This window comes from Pongo abelii, chromosome 16 (genome assembly GCF_028885655.2).
Source record: "Pongo abelii isolate AG06213 chromosome 16, NHGRI_mPonAbe1-v2.0_pri, whole genome shotgun sequence".
In the NCBI taxonomy this organism is placed as follows: domain Eukaryota; kingdom Metazoa; phylum Chordata; class Mammalia; order Primates; family Hominidae; genus Pongo; species Pongo abelii.
Window position 1 is genome coordinate 51925163 of NC_072001.2, and position 26961 is coordinate 51952123.

A 26961-nucleotide genomic window follows, 5' to 3' on the forward strand; every position below is an offset into this window, starting at 1 on the left:
GAGATAATGGTTGATAGTATCACGGGTACAATGATTGTGACAATTGGTTTAGAAATTTCATTTTCTAAAGGAAAATCCCTTCCAATTAAAGGATTCTTTTGTCTCCTGATTCCTAGTAGCACAAAATATACCAGACCAGCCCTTAGGAAATATAAAATACCCATCTAGAGACTGAAGAAATTACATTACATAATATCAGATATCTTTAACCAGCAGTAAAACAAATTACCAAGTACTATGCAGTTGAGCCCGGAAGAAAAAAACCACTTTGGCAGAAATAGGAACTAAAACCTTTTCAAAATGCTTTAGGATTAATCTACATAAATCTTTTCCACCACTAAAAGAGGAAATGTAATACTCAAAAAATTTCCACTCATTCTTTGAGGGTTGTCAACTCACTCCTTCAAATGCTTAAACATAACACTGGCATATGTCAATTGAAAAATGTGCTATCTGGGGGATGTGCTGGAGAGCAAGAGTGTGTGTCTTCTAAATTCTTACCTCAGCACCAAAGTAGTTGAAGATTCCCACTACGCTAACAGGAACCAGCTTGTTCACACAGCGTCCTAGAGCTTTCCTTCCAAGGGCAAACACAAAAGGAATTTCTTGTTCCCGTGCCATGGCTATAACATTATAGAGAGCCTCATCCAGACCACCTGTGAAAATCAACACATGCAGATGCCTTTAGTTGTTGCCTACATGGAGCTAATTGCACACCCGATAGCTAAAGCATAAAACATCGCAGCAGCAAAGAATTCTATGAACACTTGTAGCACTTAATGCTGTTACACACATTATCCTATTTGATTTTACACTATATATGGAAGTATATATGTATTTTATTTCTCCCCTATTAAATTCCAAATTCCCTCAAATCCAGTATTTTTCTTTCTCCATAGGGATTAGCACCGCAGCAATCAAACTGCAATTCAACAAATATTTATAATAAAGAAATTAATTAAAATTGTTAATAGTGGCTGACCTGCAAATGTTTCAGCTCAAGAAAAGATCTCTCACAATGCAACGAGATCGATTACACATTACTGGTCTCACTGATATTCCTCGCCATGCATATGCCTACTACTACAACCTGCTTTGTCTACTACAGTCACCTAAAGTTGCCCATCAAAAAGGACAAATAAGGATGCATGATGTAGCTCAAAGTACTTGTGTGCTGGTTTGCCTAAGTGCCTCTAAATGAAACTGCTGGTTTCTCAGAGACAAATCACCACCATAAAATTTTAAAAGCAGAATATATTTGCAGAAGAAATACATTCTGGCTAGACCTCCATCTGATCACAACAGAAGGGACAGTTGGTGGGCCAAACTGAAATCTTCCACTGGTGTTCATACATGAGGAATTTTATTTACAATCCAGTCTCAATTCTACTACTTAATTTCAGATATTGAAAGACTGCATTTTCTTTTCTCATGCTCCAATATTCTGTTTTATACCTAAACTCTGATGAGAAAGACATATGGCTTCCACTTTATATTCACTGTATATCCCACAGCTATACTATCAAAACACTTCAAAAGCAAAAAGCGCATACCTTTTGACTGGATTTTTTCACAGTTTGGAGAAATTATAACACACTTGATCTTGTTTAACTTCATATGTTTGGTAACTTCTCTTAGACCCATAACGAGTCGTCTCCTTGCTTTTGCTCTTACAGGATCTTTTTGGTAGATGCGTTCCTGGAAACTGACAAGCTCTTGGAGAAGAAGAGTCACACATTCATCAATCTCTTTACAAAGAACCTGATTACAATACCTGTAAAAAAAAAAACCAAAATGGGTAACTCCATCCTAATTTTTTTCCCTATAGTTATAAAACTACATTAAGAAAATATCTCTAAGAGAAAATATATACGGTAAGAAGTTTTCATGAAAAGTCTTTTAAAGAAGTGTTTAAAACTTCTTAAATCCTTCAGTCATTTACAAAAACAGAAGAGTGATACAGATATTCCTTGTTTCTGCATTTCAAATAGATTTTTTTAAGTATTCAACAAATGCTTGCTTTTATTATGATACTGGTTTTATTTATCACTTTATCCCCATCACCTAGAAAAAGGCACATACTAAACACTCAAAAATATCTGATAAATTAACAAATGTATTTGTTGTCTTCCACATTTTTTTTTTTTTTTAATTATCCTTTAAGTTCTGGGATACAGGTGCAGAACATGCAGGTTTGTTACATACGTATACACGTGTCATGGTGGTTTGCTGCACCCATCAACCCGTCATCTACATTAGGTATTTCTTCTAATGCTATCCCTCCCCTAGCCCCCCATCCCCTGACAGGCCCCAGTGTGTGATGTTCCCCTCCCCGTGTCCATGTGTTCTAATTGTTCAACTCCCACTTACGCATGAAAACATGCAGTGTTTGATTTTCTGTTCCTGTGTTAGTTTGCTGAGAATCATGGTTTCCAGCTTCATCCATGTCCCTGCAAAGAACATGAACTCATCCTTTTTTATGGCTAGATAGTATTCCATGGTGTGTATGTGCCACATTTTCTTTATCCAGTCTATCATTGATGAGCATTTGGGTTGGTTCCAAGTCTTTGCTATTGTGAATAGTGCTGCAATAAACACATGTGTGCATGTCTCTTTATAGCAGCATGCTTTAGAATCCTTTGGGTATATACCCAGTAATGGGACTGCTGGGCCAAATGGTTCTGATTCTAGATCCTTGAGGAATCGACACACTGTCTTCCACAATGGTTGAACTAATTTACACTCACACCAACAGTGTAAAAGCATTCCTATTTCTCCGCATCCTCTCCAGCGTCTGTTGCTTCCTGACTTTTTAATGATTGCCATTCTAACTGGCATGAGATGGTATCTCATTGTGGTTTCGATTTGCATTTCTCTAATGACCAGTGATGATGAGTTTTTCATACGTTTCTTGACCGCATAAACGTCTTCTTTTGAGAAGTGTCTGTTCGTATCCTTCACCCACTTTTTGATGGGGTTGTTTTTTCTTGTAAATTTGTTTAAGTTCTTTGTAGATTCTGGATATTACCCCTTGGTCAGATGGATAGACTGCAAAAACTTTCTCCCATTGTATAGGATGCCTGTTCACTCTGATGATAAGTTTCTTCTGCTGTGCAGAAGCTCTTTAGTTTAACTAGATCCCATTTGTCAATTTTGGCTTTTGTTGCCATTGCTTTTGGTGTTTTAGTCATGAAGTCTTTGTCCATGCCTATGTCCTGAATGGTATTGCCTAGGTTTTCTTCCAGGGTTTTTATGGTTTTAGGTTTTATGTTTAAGCCATTAATTCATCTTGAGTTAATTTTTGTATAAGGTAAAAGAAAGGGGCCCCATTTCAGTTTTCTGCATATGGCTAGCCAGTTTTCCCAACACCATTTATTAAATAAGGAATCCTTTCCCCATTGCTTGTTTTTGTCAGATTTGTCAAAGATCAGATGGTTGTAGATGTGTGGAGTTATTTCTGAGGCCTCTGGTCTGTTCCATCGGTCTATGTATCTGTTTTGGTACCAGTACCATGTTGTTTTGGTTACTGTAGCCTTGTAAAGTTTGAAGTCAGGTAGTGTAATGCCTCCAGCTTTGTTCGTTTTGCTTAGGATTGTCTTGGCTATATGGGCTCTTTTTTGGTTCCATATGAAGTTTAAAGTAGTTTTTTCTAATTCTGTGAAGAAAGTCAATGGTAGCTTGATGGGGATAGCACTGAATCTATAAATTACTTTGGGCAGTATGGCCATTTTCACAATATTGATTCTTCCTATCCGTGAGCATGGAATGTTTTTCAATTTGTGTCCTCTCTTATTTCCTTCAGCAGTGGTTTGTAGTTCTCTTTGAAGAGTTCCTTCACATCCCTTGTAAGTCGGATTCCTAGGTATTTTATTCTCTTTGTGGCAATTGTGAATGGGAGGTCACTCATTATTTGGCTATTATTGGTGTATAGGAATGCTTGTGATTTTTGCACATTGATTTTGTAGCCTGAGACTTTGCTGAAGTTGCTTATCAGCTTAAGGAGATTTGGGGATGAGATGATGGAGTTTTCAAAATATACCATCATGTCATCTGCAAACAGAGACAATTTGACTTCCTCTCTATCTGAATACCCTTTATTTCTTTATCTTGCCTGATTGCCCTGGCCAGAACTTCCAACACTATGTTGAATAGGAGCGGTGAGAGAGGGCATCCTTGTCTTGTGCTGGTTTTCAAAGGGAATGCTTCCAGCTTTTGCCCATTCAGTATGATATTGGCTGTGGGTTTGTCATAAATAGCTCTTATTATTTTGAGATACATTCCATCAATACCTAGTTTATTGAGAGTTTTTAGCATGAAGGGCTGTTGAATTTTATCGAGGGCCTTTTCTGCATCTATTGAGATAATCATGTGAGTTTTATCATTGGATATGTTTATGTGATGGATTACGTTTACTGATCTGCATATGATAAACCAGCCTTGCATCCAAGAGATGAAGCCGACTTGATCATGGTGGATAAGCTTTTTGATGTGCTGCTGGATTCGGTTTGCCAGTATTTTATTGAGGATTTCTGCATCGATGTTCATCAGGGATATTGGCCTGAAATTTTCTTTTTTTGTTGTGTCTCTGCCAGGTTTTGGTATCAGGATGATGCTGGCCTCATAAAATGAGTTAGGTAGGAGTCCCTCTTTTTCTATTGTTTGGAATAGTTTCAGAAGGAATGGTACCAGCTCCTCTGTAACTCTGGCAAAATTCGGCTGTGAATCTGATTGGTTCCAGGCTTTTTTGGTTGGTAGGCTATTAGTTACTGCCTCAATTTCAGAACTTGTTATTGGTCTATTCAGGGATTCGACTTCTTCCTGGTTTAGTCTTGGGAGGGTGTATGTGTCCAGGAATTTATCCATTTCTTCTAGATTTTCTTGTTTATTTGTATAGAGGTGTTTATAGTATTCTCTGATGGCAGTTTGTATTTCTGTGGGATCAGTTGTGATCTCCCCTTTATCATTTTTTATTGTGTCTATTTGATTCTTCTCTCTTTTCTATTAGTCTGACTAGCGGTCTATTTTGTTAATCTTTTCAAAAAACCAGCTCCTAGATTCACTGATTGTTTGAAGGGTTTTTTGTGTCTCTATCTCCTTCAGTTCTGCTCTGATCTTAGTTATTTCTTGTCTTCTGCTAGCTTTTGAATGTGTTTGCTCTTGCTTCTCTAGTTCTTTTAGTTGTGATGTAAGGGTGTTGATTTTAGATCTTTCCCACTTTCTACTGTGGGCATTTAGTGCTATAAATTTCCCTCTAAACACTGCTTTAGCTGTGTCCCAGAGATTCTAGTACGTTGTGTCTTTGTTCTCATTGGTTTCAAAGAACTTATTTATCTCTGCCTTAATTTCATTATTTACCCAGTAGTCATTCAGGAACAGGTTGTTCAGTTTGCACGTAGTTGTGCAGTTTTGAGTGAGTTTCTTAATCCTGAGTTCTAATTTGATTGCACTTTGTTTGAGAGACTGTTCCATTCTTCTGCATTTGCTGAGGAGTGTTTTATGTCCAATTATGTGGTCAATTTTAGAATAAGTGCAATGTGGTGCTGAGAATGTATATTCTGTGATTTGGGGTGGAGAGTTCTGTAGATGTCTAACAGGTCTGCTTGGTCCAGAGCTGAGTTCAAGTCCTGAATATCCTTATTAATTTTCTGTCTCGTTGATGTCTAATATTGACAGTGGGGTGTTAAAGTCTCCCACTACCGGCTGGGCGCAGTGGCTCACGCCTGTAATCCCAGCACTTTGTGAGACTAAGGCAGGTGGATCACCTGAGGTCACAACTTTGAGATCAGCCTGGCCAACATGGTGAAACCCTGTCTCTACTAAAAATACAAAAGTTAGCCAGGCATGGTGGCACAGGCCTGTAGTCCCACCTACTCAGGAGGCTGAAGCAGGAGAATCGCTTGAACTCAGGAGGTGGAGGTTGCAATAAGCCGAGATCGCGCCACTGCACTCCAGCCTGGGTGACAGAGCCAGACTCCATCTCAAAAAAAAAGTCTCCCACTATTGTTGTGTGGGAGCCTAAGTCTCTTTGTAGGTCTCTAAGGACTTGCTTTATGAATCTCGGTGCTCTTGTATTGGGTGCATATATATTTGAGATAGTTACCTCATCTTGATGCATTGATCCCTTTACCATTATGTAATGCCCTTCTTTGTCTCTTTTGATCTTCATTGGTTTAAAGTCTGTTTTGTCAGAGACTAGAATTGCAACCCCTGCTTTTTTTTTTTTTTTTTTTTTTTTTTGCTTTCCATTTGCTTGGTAAATATTCCTCCATCCTTTTATTTTGAGCCTATGTGTGTCTTTGCACATGAGATGGGTCTCCTGAATACAGGACACCAATGGGTCTTGACTCTTTATCCAATTTGACAGTCTGTGTCTTTTAATTGGGGCATTTAGCCCATTCACATTTACAGTTAATATTGTTATGTGTGAATCTGATCCTGTCATTATGATGCTAGCTGGTTATTTTGCCCCTTAGTTGATGCAGTTTCTTCATAGTGTTGATGGTCTTTACAATTTGGTATGTTTTTGCAGTGGCCGGTACTGGTTTTTCCTTTCCATATTTAGTGCTTCCTTCAGGAGCTCTTGTAAGGCAGGCCTGGTGGTGACAAAATCTCTCAGCATTTACTTGTCTGTATAGGATTTTATTTCTCCTTTGTTTATGAAGCTTAGTTTGGCTGAATTTGAAATTCTGGGTTGAAAATTCTTTTCTTTAAGAATGTTGAATATTGGCCCCACTCTCTTCTGGCTTGTAGGGTTTCTGCAGAGAGATCCGCTGTTAGACTGATGGACTTACCTTTCTGGGTAACCCGACCTTTCTCTCTGGCTGCCTTTAACATTTTTTCCTTCATTTCAACCTTGGTGAATCTGATGCTTTGTCTCTTGGGTTTGTTCTTCTCAAGGAGTATCTTTGTGGTGTTCTCTGTATTTCCTGAATTTGAATGTTGGCCTGTCCTGCTAGGTTGGGGAAGTTCTCCTGGATAATATCTTGAAGAGTGTTTTCCAACTTGGTTCCATTCTCCTCGTCACTTTCAGGTACACTAATCTAACGTAGGTTTGGTCTTTTCATATAGACCCATATTTCTTGGAGGCTTTGTTCGTTCCTTTTCATTATTTTTTCTCTAATCTTGTCTTCACGATTTATTTCATTAATTTGATCTTCAATCACTGATATCCTTTCTTCCGCTTGATCGATTCAACTATTGATACTTGCGTATGCTTCACGAAGTTCTCGTGCTGTTTTTCAGCTCCATCAGGTAATTTATTATGTTCTTCTCTAAACTGGTTATTCTAGTTAGCAATTCCTCTAACCTTTTTTCAAGGTTCTTAGCTTCCCTGCATTGAATTAGAACATACTCCTTTAGCTCGGAGGAGTTTGTTATTACCCACCTTCTGAAGCCTACTTCCGTCAATTTGTCAAACTCATTCTCCGTCCAGTTTTGTTCCCTTGCTGGCGAGGAGTTGTGATCCTTTGGAGGAGAAGAGGCATTCTGGTTTTTGGAATTTTCAGCCTTTTGGCGCTGGTTTTTCCTCATCTTCGTGGATTTATCTACCTTTGGTCTTTGATATTGGTGACCCTCGGGGGGGGTTTTGCGTGGACATCCTTTTTGTTGATGTTGATGCTATTCCTTTCTGCTTGTTAGTTTTCCTTCTAACAGTCAGGTCCCTCTGCTGCAGGTCTGCTGGAGTTTGCTGGAGGTCCACTCCAGATCCTTTTTGCCTGGGTATCACCAGCGGAGGCTACAGAACAGCAAAGATTCCTGCCTGTTCCTTCCTCTGGAGCTTCATCCCAGAGGGGTACCCACCAAATGCCAGTGGAGCTCTCCTGTATGAGGAGTCTGTCAACCCCTGCTGGGAGGTATCTCCTATTCAGGAGGCACAGGGGTCAGGGACCCACTTGAGGAGGCAGTCTGTCCCTTAGCAGAGCTCGAGCGCTGTGCTGGGAGATCCGCTGCTCCTTTCAGAGCCAGCAGACAGGAACATTTAACTCTGCTGAACCTGCGTCCACAGCTGCCCCTTCCCCAAGATGCTCTGTCCCAGGCAGATGGGAGTTTTATCTGTAAGCCCATGACCAGGGCTGCTGTCTTTCTTTCAGAGATGCCTGCCCAGAGAGGAGGAATCTAAAGAGGCAGTCTGGCTACAGCGGCTTTGCCGAGCTCGATTCAGATAGATTTTATGTAAAGGATAGGTTAACCTAAGGTAAGGACTATCAGAATTACTAATTATTAAATTCCTAAGGATATAAACCAAATGACAACCTGCTATTAGATAAAAACAAATATAATGATTTTGGTAAAGAGTTACTAAAGATGCTTCTAGTAGGAAATATATACAATTTCTAACTGAATGTCCTATTACCAACAATTCCTCCTCTGGGCTTGGACAGATTTCTGGGCACTGGCTTTCTCAGTCATAAAAGTAAGGAGCTAGGTAAAATGGCCTCAAGGGTCCCTAGAGCTCCGAAAATTTATGGCTATGGAGGATGAACTCAATAATTAAACTGAAGCCAAAACCAAAGAGGTCATGAGGTAAAAATCACATGCCTTTACATCAGACAAAGCAAATGAGTAGGGCTCTCTGAGATTATGTATGACTATAATGTGAGAAACAGAAAGTCAGAAGCGTGAGGCCACTACAGTACCTAATTTCTGGGATAAAGAAGTCTTCTAAGTATATACTTCTCCTGTATACTCTTTCCATCTTTTCTAGTAATCACCCCTCATGTCTACCATAAGCAGGTACTTAATAGGGAGAATTGGTGTTTCTTATCTATGAATAACCAACACAAGCAAATTTCTACTTTTATACTATATAGTGGGAAAATCTGTGCCTGTTCTTCTTTAGTGCAAAAAAATTTGCAGGGGAATTTTTTGTATTTCTGTGAAAAATAGTTAAATAAGTACAAGAATGACACTACTTCAGAAGAATATACATAAATGCAGAGACTGAGGAACATTTAACTGTCAAAAGTGTGCGAAATTGAAGAATGCAATCAAAGACTAGAACATCCCAAAATGCAATTTTCTTCATTCTTTTTTTCCCTTTTTCCTTCAAGCTGTTCATTTCATACATACGTAACATTTTATCCCCCAAGTGTTTCATTTGCTCCACATCTGTGATTTGACATTTAATTAACTTTCCAAAGCTAGGAAAGAAGTATTTGCTCAAAAACAATGGTATAAGGAAAAGGAACAGAATAAACCAATGTAATTTGGACTCACATAGATTATACTTTCACCCTGGGATTCTTTCATATGTCATTTTTAAAGGTAAAATTAATTCATCAACATAAATGTTAAAATCTTAAAATCCTTCACAGCAACAACTGTTAAAGCTATTCACAGATGGGGTATCATATTCTGAGATCCCCCAGTTATCTCAATTTAAGAACTTAGAAATATTTGCACAAATAGCTTTATGTAATAGGTTCACTTCATATAATACGGTCTTAGAAACCTATTAATTGGTTAGAATGATCTTTTGAAGGGCCAATAATATAAACAAAAAAGCAAAAGCATTTGTAGGAGGAAAACAGATAGTATTAATATATAAGATATTAAGAGTCTAGATTTCTAGAACAGAAATACTATCTGATATAAAGAGAATATACTTACTGTCAAATCACTCTCACGTGAATACTAACAGCTGACAGAAGGCAATGCTTTAAATAATAAACCCAACTGTTAAACAAAATCCAAAAGGAGTTAAAGATCTCTGGTCTTTTGTCTGCTTGACTCACTGAGTAACAATGACAATACTAAATTCAGAACTACAATCAAGATCCTTAAACTATTCAACCTCAATAATAAGTATAAAACTTACTCTCTAAATCTTTTGCTGTGGATTTTGGTTATTGTTGAAGATGCCATTGGACTGCCTATTCCAGAACTAGCAGGAGAGCCTTGTGACACAGGTGTCATACAGTATGGAGAGTTCTGACTTGCTGGAGAGAGTGAAGTATCACTGGGCATGCTTAGTCCAGTATCTGTGGAGATGTGGAGTGAAGGGAAAAAATTTAGAAACTTCAAATGCTGAAAAGCTCTACGTTGATCAATGCAATTTAGAATGGCCGTTGTCTTTTGGGTCATTTCCAAATTTTCCAGAAGCTAATAAGGTGGGCATTTTTCATATCACAAATAAACATGTTCCATACACTACAAAAATTAAATTCTCCTATTGTCTGCTGAAGTATATTTATATTCTTAGCCAGGTGAGGTGGTGCATGCCTGTGGTCCCAGCTACTCGGGAGGGTGAGGCGAGAAAATCGCTTGAATCTGGGAGTTTGAGGTCAGCCTGAGAAACACTGTGAGACTTCCATCTCTTTAAAAAAAAAAACATTCCCTCTCTCTCTCAAAAGTTAAGCATAGCCCAGAAGTCTCCACAGGGATGAAGAAGAATATACATTATCTAAAACATGTATTCCTAGAGAATTTAAATTAAAGAGAAAAAATCTGCACCTCTTAGGCCGGGCGTGGTGGCTTATGCCTGTAATCCCAGCACTTTGGGAGGCCAAGGCAGAAGATTACTTGAGGTCCAGGGTTCAAGACCAGTCTGGCCAACATGGTGAAACCCCATCTCTACTAAAAATACAAATAAATTAGCCGGGCGTGGTGGCACATGCCTGTAGTCCCAGCTACTCGGGAGGCTAAGGCAGGAGAATTGCTTGAACCCGGGAGGTGGCGGTTGCAGTGAGCCAAGATCGCGCCACTGCACTCCAGCCTGGGCAACAACAGAGACTCTGACACACACACACACACACACACACACACACACAAATCTATACCTCTTTCCAGATCACATTACTCACTTCTTCATTTCTAGTTTTCCATCTATTTCTTAGAAATCTTTTTTTTTTTTAAACAATCTAAAACTTCCCATTATTGCTGGCAATGACAAATTCTACCTCACCCTCTCCATACCACTCCTGATTCTCCAGGCACCACCCCAGTTTCTCTCTTATTTGGTCTTTGCTTCTGTGTTCAAGAAGCCACATTATTAAATGCCATTTCTTAACTCTACTGTCTCCTTCGTTTCGTTATTGCTTCTTTCCTAAACAGCTAAACTCAGGAAATTAGTTTGTATTTGTATATCTAGTCCATTAATTAGCAAAGTTACACATGTGTTTCTTTTGGGTTTTTTTGTTTGTTTGTTTCTGATACAGGGTCTCCCTTTGTCATCCAGGCTGGAGTGCAGTGGCATGATCTCCACTCATTGCAGCCTCAACCTCCTGGGCTCAACCAATCCTCCCACTTCAGTCCCCCAAGTAGCTTAGACTATAAGTATGAGCCACCATGCCCAGCTAATTCTTGTATTTTTTTGTAGAGACAGGGTTTTGCCTTGTTGCCCAGGCTGGTCTCAAACTCCTGAGCTCAAGTGATCTGCCCATCTTGGCTTCCCAAAGTGTCAGGATTATAGGCGTGAGCCACTGCGCCCAGCCCACATGTATCTTCTCACCTTCCTACTGGGCTGTAAGCGCTTCAACAGCAGGACCTGTCTACTATATATCTTTATTACATTCCCCAACCTCCTCCTGCCACTCTAGTTACTAAAATACATGGGGTAAGCATTCAGTAAACATTTGCTGAATGAATGGATGGATGATTACACCTAAAAACATGGGGAATCATTAAATTGAGAATAAAAGAGAACCCTAAACAAACATGTCCCCGGTGAACAATCCTTAGGAATCAACTCATTTTTCTAAAAACAATGAAACATTGTTGCTTAACCTATGTGTAAACCAGATTTAAATGTGTTGCAGAAAGTTGGGCAATAAAGATATACTAGCAGAAAAATCTTTCTTCTATGGTGGTATAAATATTAGAAGAAATCTGCGGTTTTGCTAAGTTACCAACTGGAATCATATGTGTTGCTACTTACTGTACGACACTGAATCTTACTGACCAACTAGATTCTGTTTTGCAATTGCATTCATTGTGACATATGTATTAATTCCATGAAAGCAAGAAAATCAACAAAAATGACTCAATGAAAAGTAGCCCTAAAAAGAAAGATAGCCGACAGTATTCTGGATGTAAAAGAAAACAAAATGAAAATACTTGTGACAATTCCAGAGATCTCATGCATTCATGACATCTTAATTTTGAGAGTTCACTACAAATTCAGGATTTAAGCCTCAAAAATGTCATAGGCCTCCTATATAACACCTGTCCCCTTCTCTTTAACCATCTCCCTACAAAAGCATCTTTAAAAGAAACCACTCTAAAAAATAAAGAGATTTATGTAAAATATGGAGCACGTTTTCCAATCAGGAGCATTAACTAGTGATAGCTTACATATCTATTAAAATATTTCAGACCATTCCATGAGAAGAGGAGAAAGGGGGAGCTTCCTTACCTTCCTGGGAAACAATCTCCTGTGGCAAATCATCAATAAAATCTAAGTGCATTTCTGTTGGTTCCTCGGATCCCAAAAGATTGTGGTCCACAGTTAAGCGCCCCTTCTTTTCCTCTCTTTCTTTTAAAATAACCTAAAAGTCATTACACTAGTCTTTAATTACTGATTACTCTTCAACTATGTACAAATGATGACAATATACATTATAACACAGGTATGGTAGTTCACTTAAACATGAACATGAGAAGTTTGGCTAACTGGCAAAAAGGCAAATGTAATTTCAGACACTATAAGTTGAAGGAAGTACTGCATACAAAATAAAGAAAAGCAATTATGTTATAGAATATACAGCTATCAAACCATATCTGATGCTTTCAATCCTAGGTGGCAAACTAGAGTTTCCAAAAAAAAAAAAGGGTAAATTAAAAAGTTTGGAACCCAGGTCATACAGTTACATTTGATTGACATTCTACAGTTTTCAGTTATTTGGACATGAATTATCTCATTTTGACCCTTTTAACAATAGTGAGTTAAATCAAATATGATCCCCAATTTATAGATGAGAAAGATGAGAGTAAAATGGTTGCCTAAAATGATATGTGTAGCAAGCACTGAAGTTAGTACTGAAATCCAGGGCTTCTGATTCCTGGAGTCTAATGTTTTGGGATACTACATATTTAACTTTTTTTTTAACCTTATAGAAATAATTCATTTTCCAGGGCCCTGTTCTACACAGAAAGATAGTCATGATACTGATGATATCCTGAGCTTCAAATTAACACATTATCGTCAAGATTCACATGTATGAATACTTCTCACAACAATCTGTTGGCTAAGACACAACAACCTACTTTTATAAAACAGATTAAAATCCTTATTCATCCTATAAAATAAATATCCCATCAGATTTCGGTTTACCTTTTTAAGTGCTGTGGGTCGTTTTAGTTTTGCAATTTCCTTCTCTTTTCCTTTTTTTGCTTTAGAAGAAGCAATGTCCACAGAATTAAAGGATGTCAAACAGGGCTGACTTTTGGTTAAAGGTTTTCTATTAGTAGAGTCTTTAGTGTGAAAAGAAGCTGCAGTAACCACTAAAAACAAAGAGGAACATTAGTTTCACCATTAGGGTCAATCCCACATACTTTCAAAATTTCCAATAACTACAAAAACAAGAACATCCCCCTCCCATGGAAAAAACGACATCATAACAGTAGGAGCACTACACATGGATAGGCAGTGTCCCTCAGATACAGCTTTTACCTATCCTTTAGAGACTAAGCCAATGCAATTAACCAATTTAGAGGTCCATTATAGGGATAAATAATTAGTTCTACTCTCCTGTACAACTCTCAAACATGGCAATTCCTTGCAACTGCTCTTCAGTCAGAACCATTCTACCTTTGAAACTTCACAATGCTGCACCCCTTCTTATTCCTACTGAATCTGCTATTTGTCCTTATGTAAGATATCTTATCTATCACTTCTCTCCTTATTTCAGTTGGTCAGTAAAGAATGATTTTACCCACTCAGCTGCACTCAGCCTCATTCAGTAATTATTATTTTTTATTTATTTATTTATTTTGAGATGGAGTCTACTCTGTCGCCCAGGCTGCAGTGCAGTGGCACAATCTCGGCTCACTGAAACCTCTGCCTCCTGGGTTCAAGCAATTCTCCTGCCTCAGCCTCCCGAGTAGCTGGGATTATAGGCACGTGCCACCACGCCCAGCTAATTTTGGTATTTTTAGTAGAGACAGGGTTTCACCATGTTGGCCAGGATGGTCTCGATCTCTTGACCTTGTGATCCGCCCGCATTGGCCTCCCAAAGTGCTGGGATTACAGGCGTGAGCCACTACACCCGGCCTCAGTAATTCTTTTATGTCTGGTTGATACCCTCAGTTTCCACTGGCTTCTTCCAATCCTTTACTATACCTAAATCCCCAACCTCAATCCTCCCACTCTAGCAGAGCTTTCCTGCCACTTCCCTGAGAAGATGCTATCCAATATAAACTTACAAACCACCTGAAAGGAGGTGGCAGACATCCTTACTCCTGTCCAAGGCTTACCAACTGTCTTTATTCTTAATATCCCATCTCAGTTCCTCTAAGATCTAACTCTATTCCTATACCCTTGCATCTTTCGAGTTCCTCCCTGACCCTTGACTTTTTTCTTGATCCCCTAATAAGATGCTAAAATCTTCTATCTAAAAAAAAGAAAGGGTTTTTTAAAAAGGCACACCAACTAAACCCTTCCCTTGACTGACTTCCCTTCAAGCTAAGGTGCCACCATTCCCCTTTCCTTCCCTATTAAACTTCGAAACAGTTTTTCTCTCATTATCACTTTTCAAATCATTACAATTTGACCTCTGCCCAACCCATTCTCTTGAAACGTATTGTCAAGGTCACACATAATCTTGCAATTGCCAAATACAATTCTCTGACTCTTCACTCTACTCTAGCTTTCTTCAGCATTTGGTACCAAGGACTACATCCTTTTCCTCAAAATTCTATCCTTGCCTTCTGTAACATTACACTCCTTTATTTTTCTTATTCTTTCTCAAATCTATGTTTCTTGTTCTTCTTCGTCTTATCCTTTAAATGTGAGCATTCCACAAGGCTTTGTCTGTGAACATCTTTTTCCCAATTTTTCTTTCCCGCAACAATCTGATTTCCACAACTTCAACAATCTTCTGTATTTGAAACTCACTGTCTTGTAACCTAAACTATACATTCGTAACTATATGCTAAATAGGAACCACCAGAATCTCCCATGCTAGCATTTAAAATACAACAGGCAGCATCTGCTCTTCCCTTATCACCACCACAGTCATCCAAGACAGAGTCTGGAGTCATCACTGACCTGTTTCCAGATCCATCATTTCCCTATAATTCTTTTTCATCATGATCAGTCTCATCCTTTTCTTGAACATGTGTATATATGGGTGTATATATATTAAAAAAGACATATCATTATATATAAAACAATATATAGCTATATAATTTACAGTAATTATATAATCATATTAACATTTAGCAACTGCTAAATATATACGTTTATTTATGTATATTAACAGTATATGTATAAATATATAAATGTATGTATTTAGCAGTATATACTGTATATATGTATATAATACAGACTATATATACTGTATATATGTACACATATAAACATATATATTAACAGTTGCTAAATTAATCAAAGTTGTAACAATAAGCCATCTGAAGTATCACAGGTTAACAATCTTGTCTCCATAATAATATTAAACATTTATTGAGTGATTATAACCCAGATACTCTAAGCACTTTACACATATCATCTCATCTAATTCTCAAGACAATCCTGAAGTAGGTACTCTCATATTAATGTGAGGAAACTGAAGCACAGGAAGGTTAAGTAACTTGCCAATGAAACACATTGAAGAACAGGATTCAAACAAAGGCAACTTGATTCCAGGGCCCCTGCTTTTAGCTACTAGGCCATACCGCCTCCAGAACACTGCTAACTCTCAGTTTTATTCCCTATTTTTACTCTTAAGTGAGAGATTACTGCCACTCTGCCCATCTCAACATGCAACTCTAAAGCTTTATATACATTCAGTACTATTTGTAATAATAGTTATTACAAATAACTATTGTAATAACAAAGGTTGATAGTGGATTGGTAACTAAATAGGTTTAAACATTTTGCACACAGGTTAAAATTATACACTGTAATATATCTTTCTGTCTAATAAGTAATAGTCCCTTCACATAGGATCAGAAGAAACACAAAATTCAATTTTGCCCCTCAACATCGGTGCTGGTGCCGTACATTGGTACCTTTCCTGTTCCTTTGTTCTATTCCTCACCCTCTAAAAAAAGACTATGAAAAGAAATGAGGGAACACAGAAAAGCTGAGCTCTAAATCTGACAAGGTTTGTTAAAATAGAAATTACTGTTTCAGTAGAAAGCCAGATCATTTTCTCATATACACACACACACAATCTGATCAAAACCCTTGTATGCAACTGAGTTTTAAACTGGATAATTTAAGAGAGCCAGATTACTTGTGATTTTTTTATTTCAATCTTTGAAAAAGAAAAAAATTTGGGTGAGTCAAAATGCTTGTCAACTGACACTTATGCAGAGATCTAAAGAACCTGAGGGAAGCAAACTATGCTGATACCTGGGGAAAGAGCATCCCAGGAAAAGGGAATAGCAAGCCCACAGATACTGAGCTAGGATCATGCTGGGTGTGTCTGAGGACTGCTAATGTGGCTGGAGCAGAGTGTGTTAGGAGAGAATGGTGATGAAGGCAAAAAGGTAATAGGGTCAGCTAAAAATATGGCTTTAGTTAGGAATCTGGCTTCATGCCAAGTGAAATGAAGCACTATTAGAAGATTCTGAGCAGTGAAGTGATATAATCCAGCTTACATTTTAAAAAGGTCACTCCTTTTAACACAGACGAGGGGTTGTGAAGAGGGAAAAGTAGGTAGTAGTAAGGAGGCTACTCAGTCCAGTATGATACGATAATGGGGGCTACTGTGGTGGCAGGAAATCTGGTGAGTAGTTAGAGTATGGATACGTTTTGCAGGCAGGACAGACAGGATATGTTAAAGGACTAGGTGTGGAAAGGAGCATGGACAATTTTAAGGCTTGTGGTTTAAAGCTGACTTAAAATACACACACACACACACACACACACACATATATATACACACACACATACATATATATACATATATAAAATTTTAAAAATTTCGATTAACAACATCTAACATATATTACCAGAGACAAACAGCAAATTGCTCAGACTAATGATATCACCTGTATATGACAGAGGTCTGGTGTTAGTAATTTGCCGTGCTTTCATTGCTTGCTGTTGTTTTTCCAGAGCAGCTAACATGTCCCCTAAATCTAGCTGCACAGGTGTTTTATTCTTTTTTCCAGCTGCTTTTGATAAAGCTTCCTATAAAATAAATATAAAAAATTAATTTTTTTGTTACAGTATGAAACTGTAGCATTTTAAGATGACTATATTTATCACTCCTTCTATCTATTCCACCAAACCTAGCAAGTCAACTATCACATTTGTTCATAAAAATGAATATGTACCTGTAATTTTTTTTGCTCCATACTTATTTCTGAATATTCTTGAGCTGTGGCAAGGGCTGCTGCTAAAGCTTTCTTCTTCTGACTTTTTGCACGTTTAGGAACTGAGGTGGTAATGGGAATTGGAGTCTGAACTATATTGATTGGTGAGTTTTCAGGTAAATCATCCAACTATGATAACCAGAAAAAAAACATTTGTTAGTGATCCCATAAAAGTCAATCATAAGGAAAAAGGATCCAGAATGTGGGATGTTCTGCAGTACAACCGAACTAGACTCTTCAAAGAATTCAATGTCATAAAGAACAGGATTTGACAGTGGGACCATTTCAGACTGGGAAATAATAAAGGGACAAAACAGCTTAATGCAGTGGGTGATGGCTGCCTGGATCCTTCCATGAAATAAAACAAAATACATCCAAAGTAAAATTTTGCAACAGTTGGGAAAATTTCAGTACAGACTGTATGTTGTATGATGGTATTTAATTAACGGTATTTTAGTAATAGAACTGTGGATTTCATAGGGAATTATCTTTGTTCAGGCTATGCTGGAAAGAAATATTAAAGATAGGTACTAAACACCATCTCCTGCACACTCTGCTGCTCCATGTGCCTTTACACTTATCTTTAATATTTCCCTTCAACATAGCCATTGTTCAAATGATGTTATATTTTGCTTTTCTTTTTAAAGAGTTACTTACTACTTTAGAAGATAGCTTTTGTTGAATATTCTCATCCTTAGCATTTCCATTCTCATTTAGTTCTTGAAACCCATCTTCATCCTGAAATATTTCACATTTTAAGTAAAAAGAGTTCAAGGCAAACTCCTAAAAAAAACTTTTTATAATGCTTAGAAGTATTGAAAAATGAGGAAGTTATTTCTTGTATTCTACTACTGAATTATTCAAAGTCGGTCTTGAAATGTCATTTCTCACATGCTAAAACATAAACAATTTAATTATTCAAGGATGGGGGCGTATCCACACATCTCCATTTTTTGGATTTCTGCACCTACTATTTCATTTTTATTAATAATTCTACCTTCAGATGGGTGGGTAATTGAAAAGAAATTCAAACTGGGTTTTATCACATTCAGATAATTTGAAAAAGTGTTTAATAGACAGCTTCATGTAAACTTTATTAATATATTCCTTGTTCTGCATTACTCCACACGATTGTCAATAAGGTTAAAAAAAATCTTTTCCATTGAAATTAATTTATTAATATCTTCCTTTATCCTGAAAATTATATCTAATATCTTTAAATATAAGTACAGAACCAATAGTACAGTTGAGTACATGTACTACAATTGCCAGATCTGGATATACTGAAACTATTCTTGATAGAATAACTGAGATATACTCTCAAGTCCTTTGGCTCAATTACTAAACTTATCTAACATATTATTGATTTTTTTTTTTTTTGAGATGGAGTTTCCCTATTGTTGCCCAGGCTAGAGTGCAATGGCACAATCTCGGCTCACTGCAACCTCCGCCTCCTGGGTTCAAGCAATTCTCCTGCCTCAGCCTCCCAATTAGCTGGGATTACAGGGACCCGCCACCATGCCCAGTTAACTTTTTGTATTTTTAGTAGAGATGGGGTTTCACCACATTGGCCAGGCTGGTCTCGAACTCCTGACCTCAAGTGATCCGCCCGTCTCGGCCTCCCAAAGTGCTGGGATTACAGGCATTAGCCACCACGCCCAGCATATTATTGATTTCTATCCTCTGACCTCAAGCAAGTTTTCCAGTTTAATCTCCCATCTATTAACTCATTTAATAGAATTTATGATCCAACCACAATGAGTTACTCAAATGAGTTACCAGAGATGTGTGGTGAAAAACATCTTGACACATACAAATTCTACTTGTTTTTTAAATTCTTTTCAAATGTTACCTACCCTGCCACAAACCCAAAGTGACCTGTCTCTGCGCTCAACTCTAACCACACTCAACTAAGTATTAGGTGTGTATATGCCTATGTTCTCCTACTACACAGCAACTTTCCCAAAGATAGCAGGTCTATTCACCTTAATGTATCATTCAGAGCACCGTAAACTGCACACATATACTAGACCACCAGTAAGAATCTGTTAGATGAGTAACAGTGCAATTAGGATATGAACTGTCTATCAGAGAAAGTAAAACATTTTTCTTCCTTCTCTAAAATTCTCCTGGCTGGCAGCACAACTTAACTGACTGAACTACTCAAATCTGAAAAGCCTTTCAAATGGATTGAATAACAACAAAAATTAAGTGAAAAAGCTCCATACTAAATAAAGTCCACATGAAATCAAGTTCTACCTCTATACATTACCTCAAAATGATGAACACACAGGACAAAAATTTATAAAAATAAACATCAGTAAAATTAATGTTAGATTAAATATATATAACCAAGACAAAAACGAGTTAATACTTCTGAGTAACTTATAATTTAATACTAGAATCACATGTTAAGACATAAAAAGTACTCATAATGTTCACAATGTAACAAATTAATTTTTTAATGGGAACATTTCCTATAACAGCTTACAAATAGAGTTTGAAAAAAATACCTCAAAATATAAAGACTCAGAATTTGGATCGCTTCTATGGGATTGACTAGAGCTTAAATGCTTATTATCTGGTCTCTTTTGCAAATTCTGTCTTCTTTCTGAGGAAGTACTGTGTCCTCGGCATCTGAATCCAACCTAAGTAAACCCCAGAGGGGAAAAAAAATCTAATTATTTTTAAATAAATGTTTCACTCAAGTATATAACATACTGGCAGAAAAGTACACCCAAGTGTACAACTCAATAAATTTTCACCAAGTGCATCACTTATTTTAAAGATCAAGTTTCTGACAAGTAAGGTAAGTATAAGAAAAACAGAAAAATGAGACAATTAATGCACATTGCTTTTTTCCCCTTGACATGAATATTAGCATCTTTATTCACAAAAGTGAAAACAGGAAACAAACCAGATGTTCTACAGTGAGTGAACAGTTAAACTAACTGTGGCATATCCAGATCATAGTATAGAAGTCTGTATCAACCACAAAAAGGAATAAACTACAGTATTGATAAACTCAACAACCAGAAAACCACGGAAGTGAAAAAGGCCAATCCCAAAAAGACTGTATGAAGGCATACAAAATTATTGAAACAACAAAATTAGAAAGGGAGAATAGATCAGTGGATTCTAGGGGATAAGGAGCAGTTGGTGTGGCTATGAAAGCCAACAGGAGGGTCCTTGTGATGATGGATCTGTTCTGCATCTTGACTGTATCAAGGCCAATATCTGGGTGTGATATTGCACTATAGTTTTGCAAGATGTTACCACAAGGGGGAAATTGCATATTACTTACTTACTTATTTTTTTGAGAGATGTGATCTTGCTCTGATGCCCAGGCTGGAGTGCAGTGGCTTGATCATAGCTCACTACAGCCTGAACACCTAGGCTCGAGTGATTCTCTTGCCTCAGCCTCCCAAGTAGCTGGAACTACAAGCACATGCCACCACACCCAGCTAATTGTTTTATTTGTATTTTTGTAGAGACAGGGGTCTCGCTATGTTGCCCAGGCTGGTCTCAAACTGCTGACTTCAAGCAGTCTTCCCACATTGGCCTCTCAAAGTACTGAGATTAAGGCATGAGTCACATGCCTGGCCTTTTACATTACTTTTTCAGTAGGATCTTACTCTGTCACCCAGGCAGGAGTGCAGTAGTGCGATCACGGCTCACTGCAGCCTCAACCTCCTGGGCGCAAGTGATTCTTTCACCTCAGCCTCCCAAATAGCTAGGATCACAGGTGTGCACCACCACACCCAGCTAATTTTTTTTTATTTTCTGTAGAAGCAGGGTCTACCTATATTGTCCAGGCTGGTCTAGAACTCCTGGGCTCAAGGGATCCTCCTGCCTCGCCTCCCAAAGTGCTGGGATTACAGCCATGATTCACCGTGCCCAGCTACTCTTTAATTTAACTACTGTAAATCTTCTGATACTTGTAGTTTTTTTTTTATAAAATAGATAAAACAATTAGGAGAATTATTTAATACAAATCTTGTTTCCAAGATTTAAGAGAATAAGCTTTTACTCAATCACATAAATTAGTATTACTATTGTATGTTATGGACCAAAATGTTTCTGTCTCCCAAAATTCATGTATTAAAATCCCAATACTCCCTCCGCCCATGAGATGGTATTTGAAAGTGCGTCCTCTGGGAGGTGATTAAGTTATGAGGGCAGAGCCATCACAAATGGGATTAGTGACCTCATATAAGAAACCCCAGAGACCTCCTTCACCCCTTCTACCACACAAGGACAAAGCTAGAAGACAGCCACCTATGAACCAGGAAGCAGGCCCTTACCAGACATTGAATTTGCCAGTGCCTTGGACTTCCCACCCTCTAGAACTGAGAGAAATAAACTTCTGTTGTTTATAAGTCACTGAGTCTATAGCATTATCTTACAGCAGCCAAAACAGACCAAAAAATCCCATTAACAAATATGCAAAATGTTCAACTGTCATATGGGCAAGAAAAAAAAATTAAGCATTCTAAGACTCTAACACATTTCAAGTTACCTCTCTTAAGTACCAAATGCAGCTAACAGTAAATGCCTCTCTTAACCAGGACACTTAAAATATATGAAAAGTATAATCTTCAGTAACAGCTACTCCAAAATTCTAACAACTGCGAATTGGAAGCAGACCTGGAGAGAAGGTGCTGGTACACAGGCCTTGGATTCTGAAATCAAACAGATGCACACAAAGACCTGGAACCACCTGAATTCTCACGCTTGCTGTTGTAAACCAGAATTAGTATACGTGCATTAATGGTGTTACAAACAGTAAAACAATTTCCTTTAAAAACAAACGCAACCTGATTCTTACACTTCGAGACATAAAGCACCAGGATGAAATTAAAACCCCCAAACTAATGGTCCCAACAAAGTTCATGTGAGCCAATTGTGCAAGTATTCCAATAAACTCATGAACGAATCAATAACCTCATGACATTGAAATACTTTTTGTCAGTTCTTCTAAGAAAGAGTTTTGTTGATAGAAAGAGGGTATACTGAACAAAACAAAGCAGAAGCTACAGCTTTGAATATATATTAACATTCTTAAATGAGTAGCACAAAATTAATTTAAAAATTTGAAGTTTTCATACCCCATTTACAATAAAAAGGAAAAAAATATTAGGAATTGCCACTAAGAATATGTACAAACCTATTTAAAGAAAACTTTACAACACTTCCATTTATTTGATTGATTGACTAACTGCTTAACTGAGACAGGGTCTCATTCTGTCGCCCAGGCTGGAGTGCAGTGGTGCCATCATAGCTCACTGTAACCTCAAACTCCTGGGCTCAAGCGCTCCTCCCACCTCAGCCTCCCAAGTAGCTAGGACTATGGGTGCATGCCACCATGCCTGCCTTACACCACTTCTAAAGAACACAAAAAAATGACTCAAGCCAGGTGCAGTGGCTCACGCCTGTAATCCCAGCACTTTGGGAGGCCGAAGCGGGTGGATCGCTTGAGGTCAGGGGTTCGAGACCAGTCTGGCCAACATGGTGAAACCTGCTCTCTACTGAAATACAAAAATTAGCCACGTGTGGTAGCAGGCACCTGTAATCTCAGCTATTTGGGAGGAGGCTGAGGCAGGAGAATCACTTGAACCCAGGAGGAGGAGGTTGTAGTGAGCTAAGATTGTGCCACTGTACTCCAGCCTGGGCAACAGACCAAGACTCCGTCTCAAAAAAAAAAAAAAAAAAAAGAATAAAAAATAGGAAGACATACTGTTTTTGCATAGAAAGATGACACATCATAAAGGTAGCTGATTCTCTCTAAGTTTACAGATTAATTTAAACACCAATGGAACAGAATAGAAAGTCCACAAATGGATTCCAATATATTTGGGAATTTAATAAGTGATAAAGGTAATTAAAGTCAGTGAAGAAGAGATCAACTTTTCAACAAATGGTGCTGGAAGATTTTAAAAAGTCACTTCAAAATTACAAAGTAGGCTCATATCTCACATCATATACCAAGAAAAACTCCAAATGGAATAAAGATTTAAATGTAAAAAGCAAGGCCATAAATACACTAGAGGAAAAAACAAGTAAAATTCCTTCACAGCTTTAGAGTAGGGGCAAAGCTTTTCCAACTATGATTTAAAACCCTTTAGAAGCCATCAAAAAAAAAGAACCAATAAATTCAATTTATAAATATAAACTTCTTAATGTTATTTAAAAAATAAACTGTGCATGGCAATAACCATGATACTAATAAGCAAAATAAAAAATAAAAAGGAAAACCTAGCAAAATATTTGCAACTTGTATTACATATTAAAGACTCCAAGTAACTTCAGGAATTTGATAAAAACTTGATCAAACTGATTTTAAAATGTACCCCCAAAAAAGAAAGAAATAGATCAAGATTCAAAAAATGAGCAAAGGATAGGACCAGGTAAGTTCACAGGAAAAGAAGTAAATACAAATGCTCCTTAAACACATCGAAGAATGATCAACTACATTAAGACATAATTTTTATCTAACTGGCATACACCCAAAATCCTGAAAACACACTATATCTGAAGCCGTATGAAACTAGGCACTTTCCACATTGTTGTTGAGGATGCGAACTGATACAATCTGGTGATATTTACCAAAACAACAGATGAATTTACCTTCTGACTCAGCAGTCCCTAACTAGAAACTGATTCTATACATACACATTTCTAAATGACACAGCAGCATGTCTATAACAGCAACAGTTTGCAAACAACTCAAGTGTCCACTGGTAAGACTACAGAAATCAACAAGATTGTATCCACACAATACTACGAGTTGTCTAAAAGGAAAAAGTGTGGAAGCCCTTTACGTAGTAATATGGAAATTATGAAAATGTCTCCAAGATACACTGTTAAGTGAGCAAAGCAGAGAACAGAGTAGATATGCTCTTTTATGTAAAGAAAGAAGAAAAATAAGATATATACTTCTATTCACTTACAATGAAATGAAAAAACTCTGGAAGACTACAAGAAATTACTCAAAGTGGGAGAGGTATGGGGGAGAGGAGAAGTCAAGGAGAAGCAGAGGTGAAATGAGACTTTTACGTTGTATATAATCTTTTTTTAAAAATCTCTTTTACTTTTCAACCTATTCCGTAAAATAAAGCCATTTTAAAAGATTTCAACTTTTTGGATTCTTTCTATCATTTAAAATTAGACCTATACCAGACTAAAGAAATGATCTATATTACCCAATGTTAAAACACTGGGAAGGATGTTTAAAACTCCTGTAATTAAACAGCATGGTATAGGTGCAAAAATATGATAAACTGAACAAAACAAGTAGCCCCAAAATAACATATAAGAAATCAGTAGGCTGGGTGCCATGGCTCACCCCTGTAATCCCAACACTTTGGGAGGCCGAGATGGGTGGATCACGAGGTCAGGAGTTCGAGACCAGCCTGGCCAACATGGTGAAACCCTGTTTCTACTAAAAATACAAAAATTACCCAGACTTGGTGGCAGGCACCTGTAATCCCAGCTACTCAGGAGGCTGAGGCAGGAGAATCACTTGAACCCGGGAGGCGGAGGTTGCAGTGAGCTAAGATCGTGCCACTGCATTCCAGCCTGGGCAACAGGAGCGAGATTCTGTCTCAAAAAAAAAAAAAAGAAAGAAAGAAATCAGCAAATCACTAAAATGGAAACACAGACCAGGGAAAGAATGTTAGGACAACTGGTTAACTACTTTGAAAATTTTGTTTTACCATGGATCAAAATAAATCTCAGATAAAAATGTCCTGAAATATTATATTATAACAAGTAGCAGAACACACAGGTCAGTATTTATTTGATTTCTAAAAGATGTTTAGAGCCTAAAAACAATCAGAAATTGCAAACAGGGAAAAACATTTTGACTTAAAAAGATTCTGCATCTCAAAAATCAAATCAAAAATCAAACACACACACAAGTAAAGTACAAGGATAACAAAGCATCAGAAGTAGAAAGCAAATACATTGTCAAACATGTGGCTCCAGTTCTTTGGTGCCATATATATTTGCAAAGTTTTCTTTTTTGTTCTTTTAACATTCTCATCAAGTTTTGAGAAAGAGATAAAATGTTTTTCATCTCAGTATTATTTCCTCTCTAGTGAGCTACTGATACCAAAACCAATAGTACTGAAACCGTAAACATGGGTAGGACTAGCAATTACAGTCTCAGCAGAAAATTTCAGCCCATATGTAAATATTAGGTAGAATTCATTTATCTAATCTACATAAATGATTCCCCTTTTAGCTCAAATGAAGTTAGACTGCCTCACAAGCTTGCCATAAATGATTTATTTTTGCAATAACCACAGGGAAGAGTGAATTATTTTTTTTTTGACAGCCTAATTAATGTTAAGGTACATATGAAGTACAGGTTGAGTTATTCCTTATCTGAAATGCTTGGGACCAAAAGTGTTTTGAATTTCAGACTTTTTCAGATTCTGGAATATCTGCATATACATACTGAGGTATCTTGGGGATGGGATCCAAGACTAAACACGAAATTGACTTGTGTTTCACATATACCTTATACACATAGCTGGAAGGTAATTTCATACAGTATTTTAAATAACTGTGTGCATTAAACAAAGTTGTGTTAAGTACTTATGTGTAAAATTTTCTACTTGTGGCGTCATGGCACTAAAAAAGTTTCATATTTTTCAATTAAAAAATGGGCAAATGATTTGAACAGTCATTTCTCAAGAGAAGGCATACATGAAAAAATGCTCAGCATCACTAATCATCAGGGAAATGCATATCAAAACCATAATGAGGTATTTTCTCATCTCAGAATGCCTATTCTCAAAAAGACAACAACAACAAAAAAATGCTGGTATGCTGGTGAGGATGCAGAGAAAAGGAAACTCATATACACACTGATCTTGGGAATGTAAATTAGTACGACCACTACAGAAAATAGTATAGTTTCCTCAAAAACTAAAAAAGAACTACCATATGATCCAGCAATCCCACGACCAGATCCAAAGAAAAGGCCATCAGTATGTTAAAGAGATATCTGCCTGTCTTCTTTATTGCAGCATTATTCACAATAGCCAAGATATGAAATCAACTTAAGTGTCCATCAGCAGATGAATGGATGAAGAAATGTGGTATATATACACAATGGAATACTATTCAGCCATAAAAAGAACAAAATCCTGTCATTCACAGCAACATGGATGAGCCTAGAGGACAATATGTTAAGTGAAATAAGCAAGGCACAGAAAGATAAATAACCCACATTGTCACTCACATGTGGAAGCTAAAAAAGTTGATCTTACAAGTAGAGAGTAGAATAGTGGTTACCAGAGGCTGGGAAGGGTTGAGATAGAGGGACAGGGAGAGGTTGGTCAACAAATGCAAAATTACAGTTATATAGAGGGAATAAATTCTAGTGTTCTATAGCCCTGGTAGAGTGACTACAGTTAACAATAATTTAATGTTTATTTTCAAATAGGGGACAAGATTCTGAATGTTCCCAAA

At 37.5% G+C, this 26961-nt stretch overlaps 1 protein-coding gene across 2 annotated transcripts in view; it reads right to left on the reverse strand.

Moving 5' to 3' along the window:
- The window catches only part of SECISBP2L (SECIS binding protein 2 like), a 57612-nt gene that overhangs the window by 10629 nt on the left and 20022 nt on the right, over positions 1-26961 (reverse strand). The window contains exons 8-16 of one of the 2 annotated variants that reach the window (XM_002825425.5): positions 19995-20129; positions 18139-18219; positions 17443-17610; positions 17155-17296; positions 13271-13440; positions 12353-12485; positions 9818-9980; positions 1554-1774; positions 502-656 (exon numbers count right to left, since the gene is read on the reverse strand). In XM_002825425.5, the coding sequence (XP_002825471.1) occupies positions 502-656; positions 1554-1774; positions 9818-9980; positions 12353-12485; positions 13271-13440; positions 17155-17296; positions 17443-17610; positions 18139-18219; positions 19995-20129 (1368 nt within the window). The remainder of the gene's footprint in view (positions 1-501; positions 657-1553; positions 1775-9817; positions 9981-12352; positions 12486-13270; positions 13441-17154; positions 17297-17442; positions 17611-18138; positions 18220-19994; positions 20130-26961) is intronic. The other variant, XM_009249819.4, reaches the window with a different exon arrangement.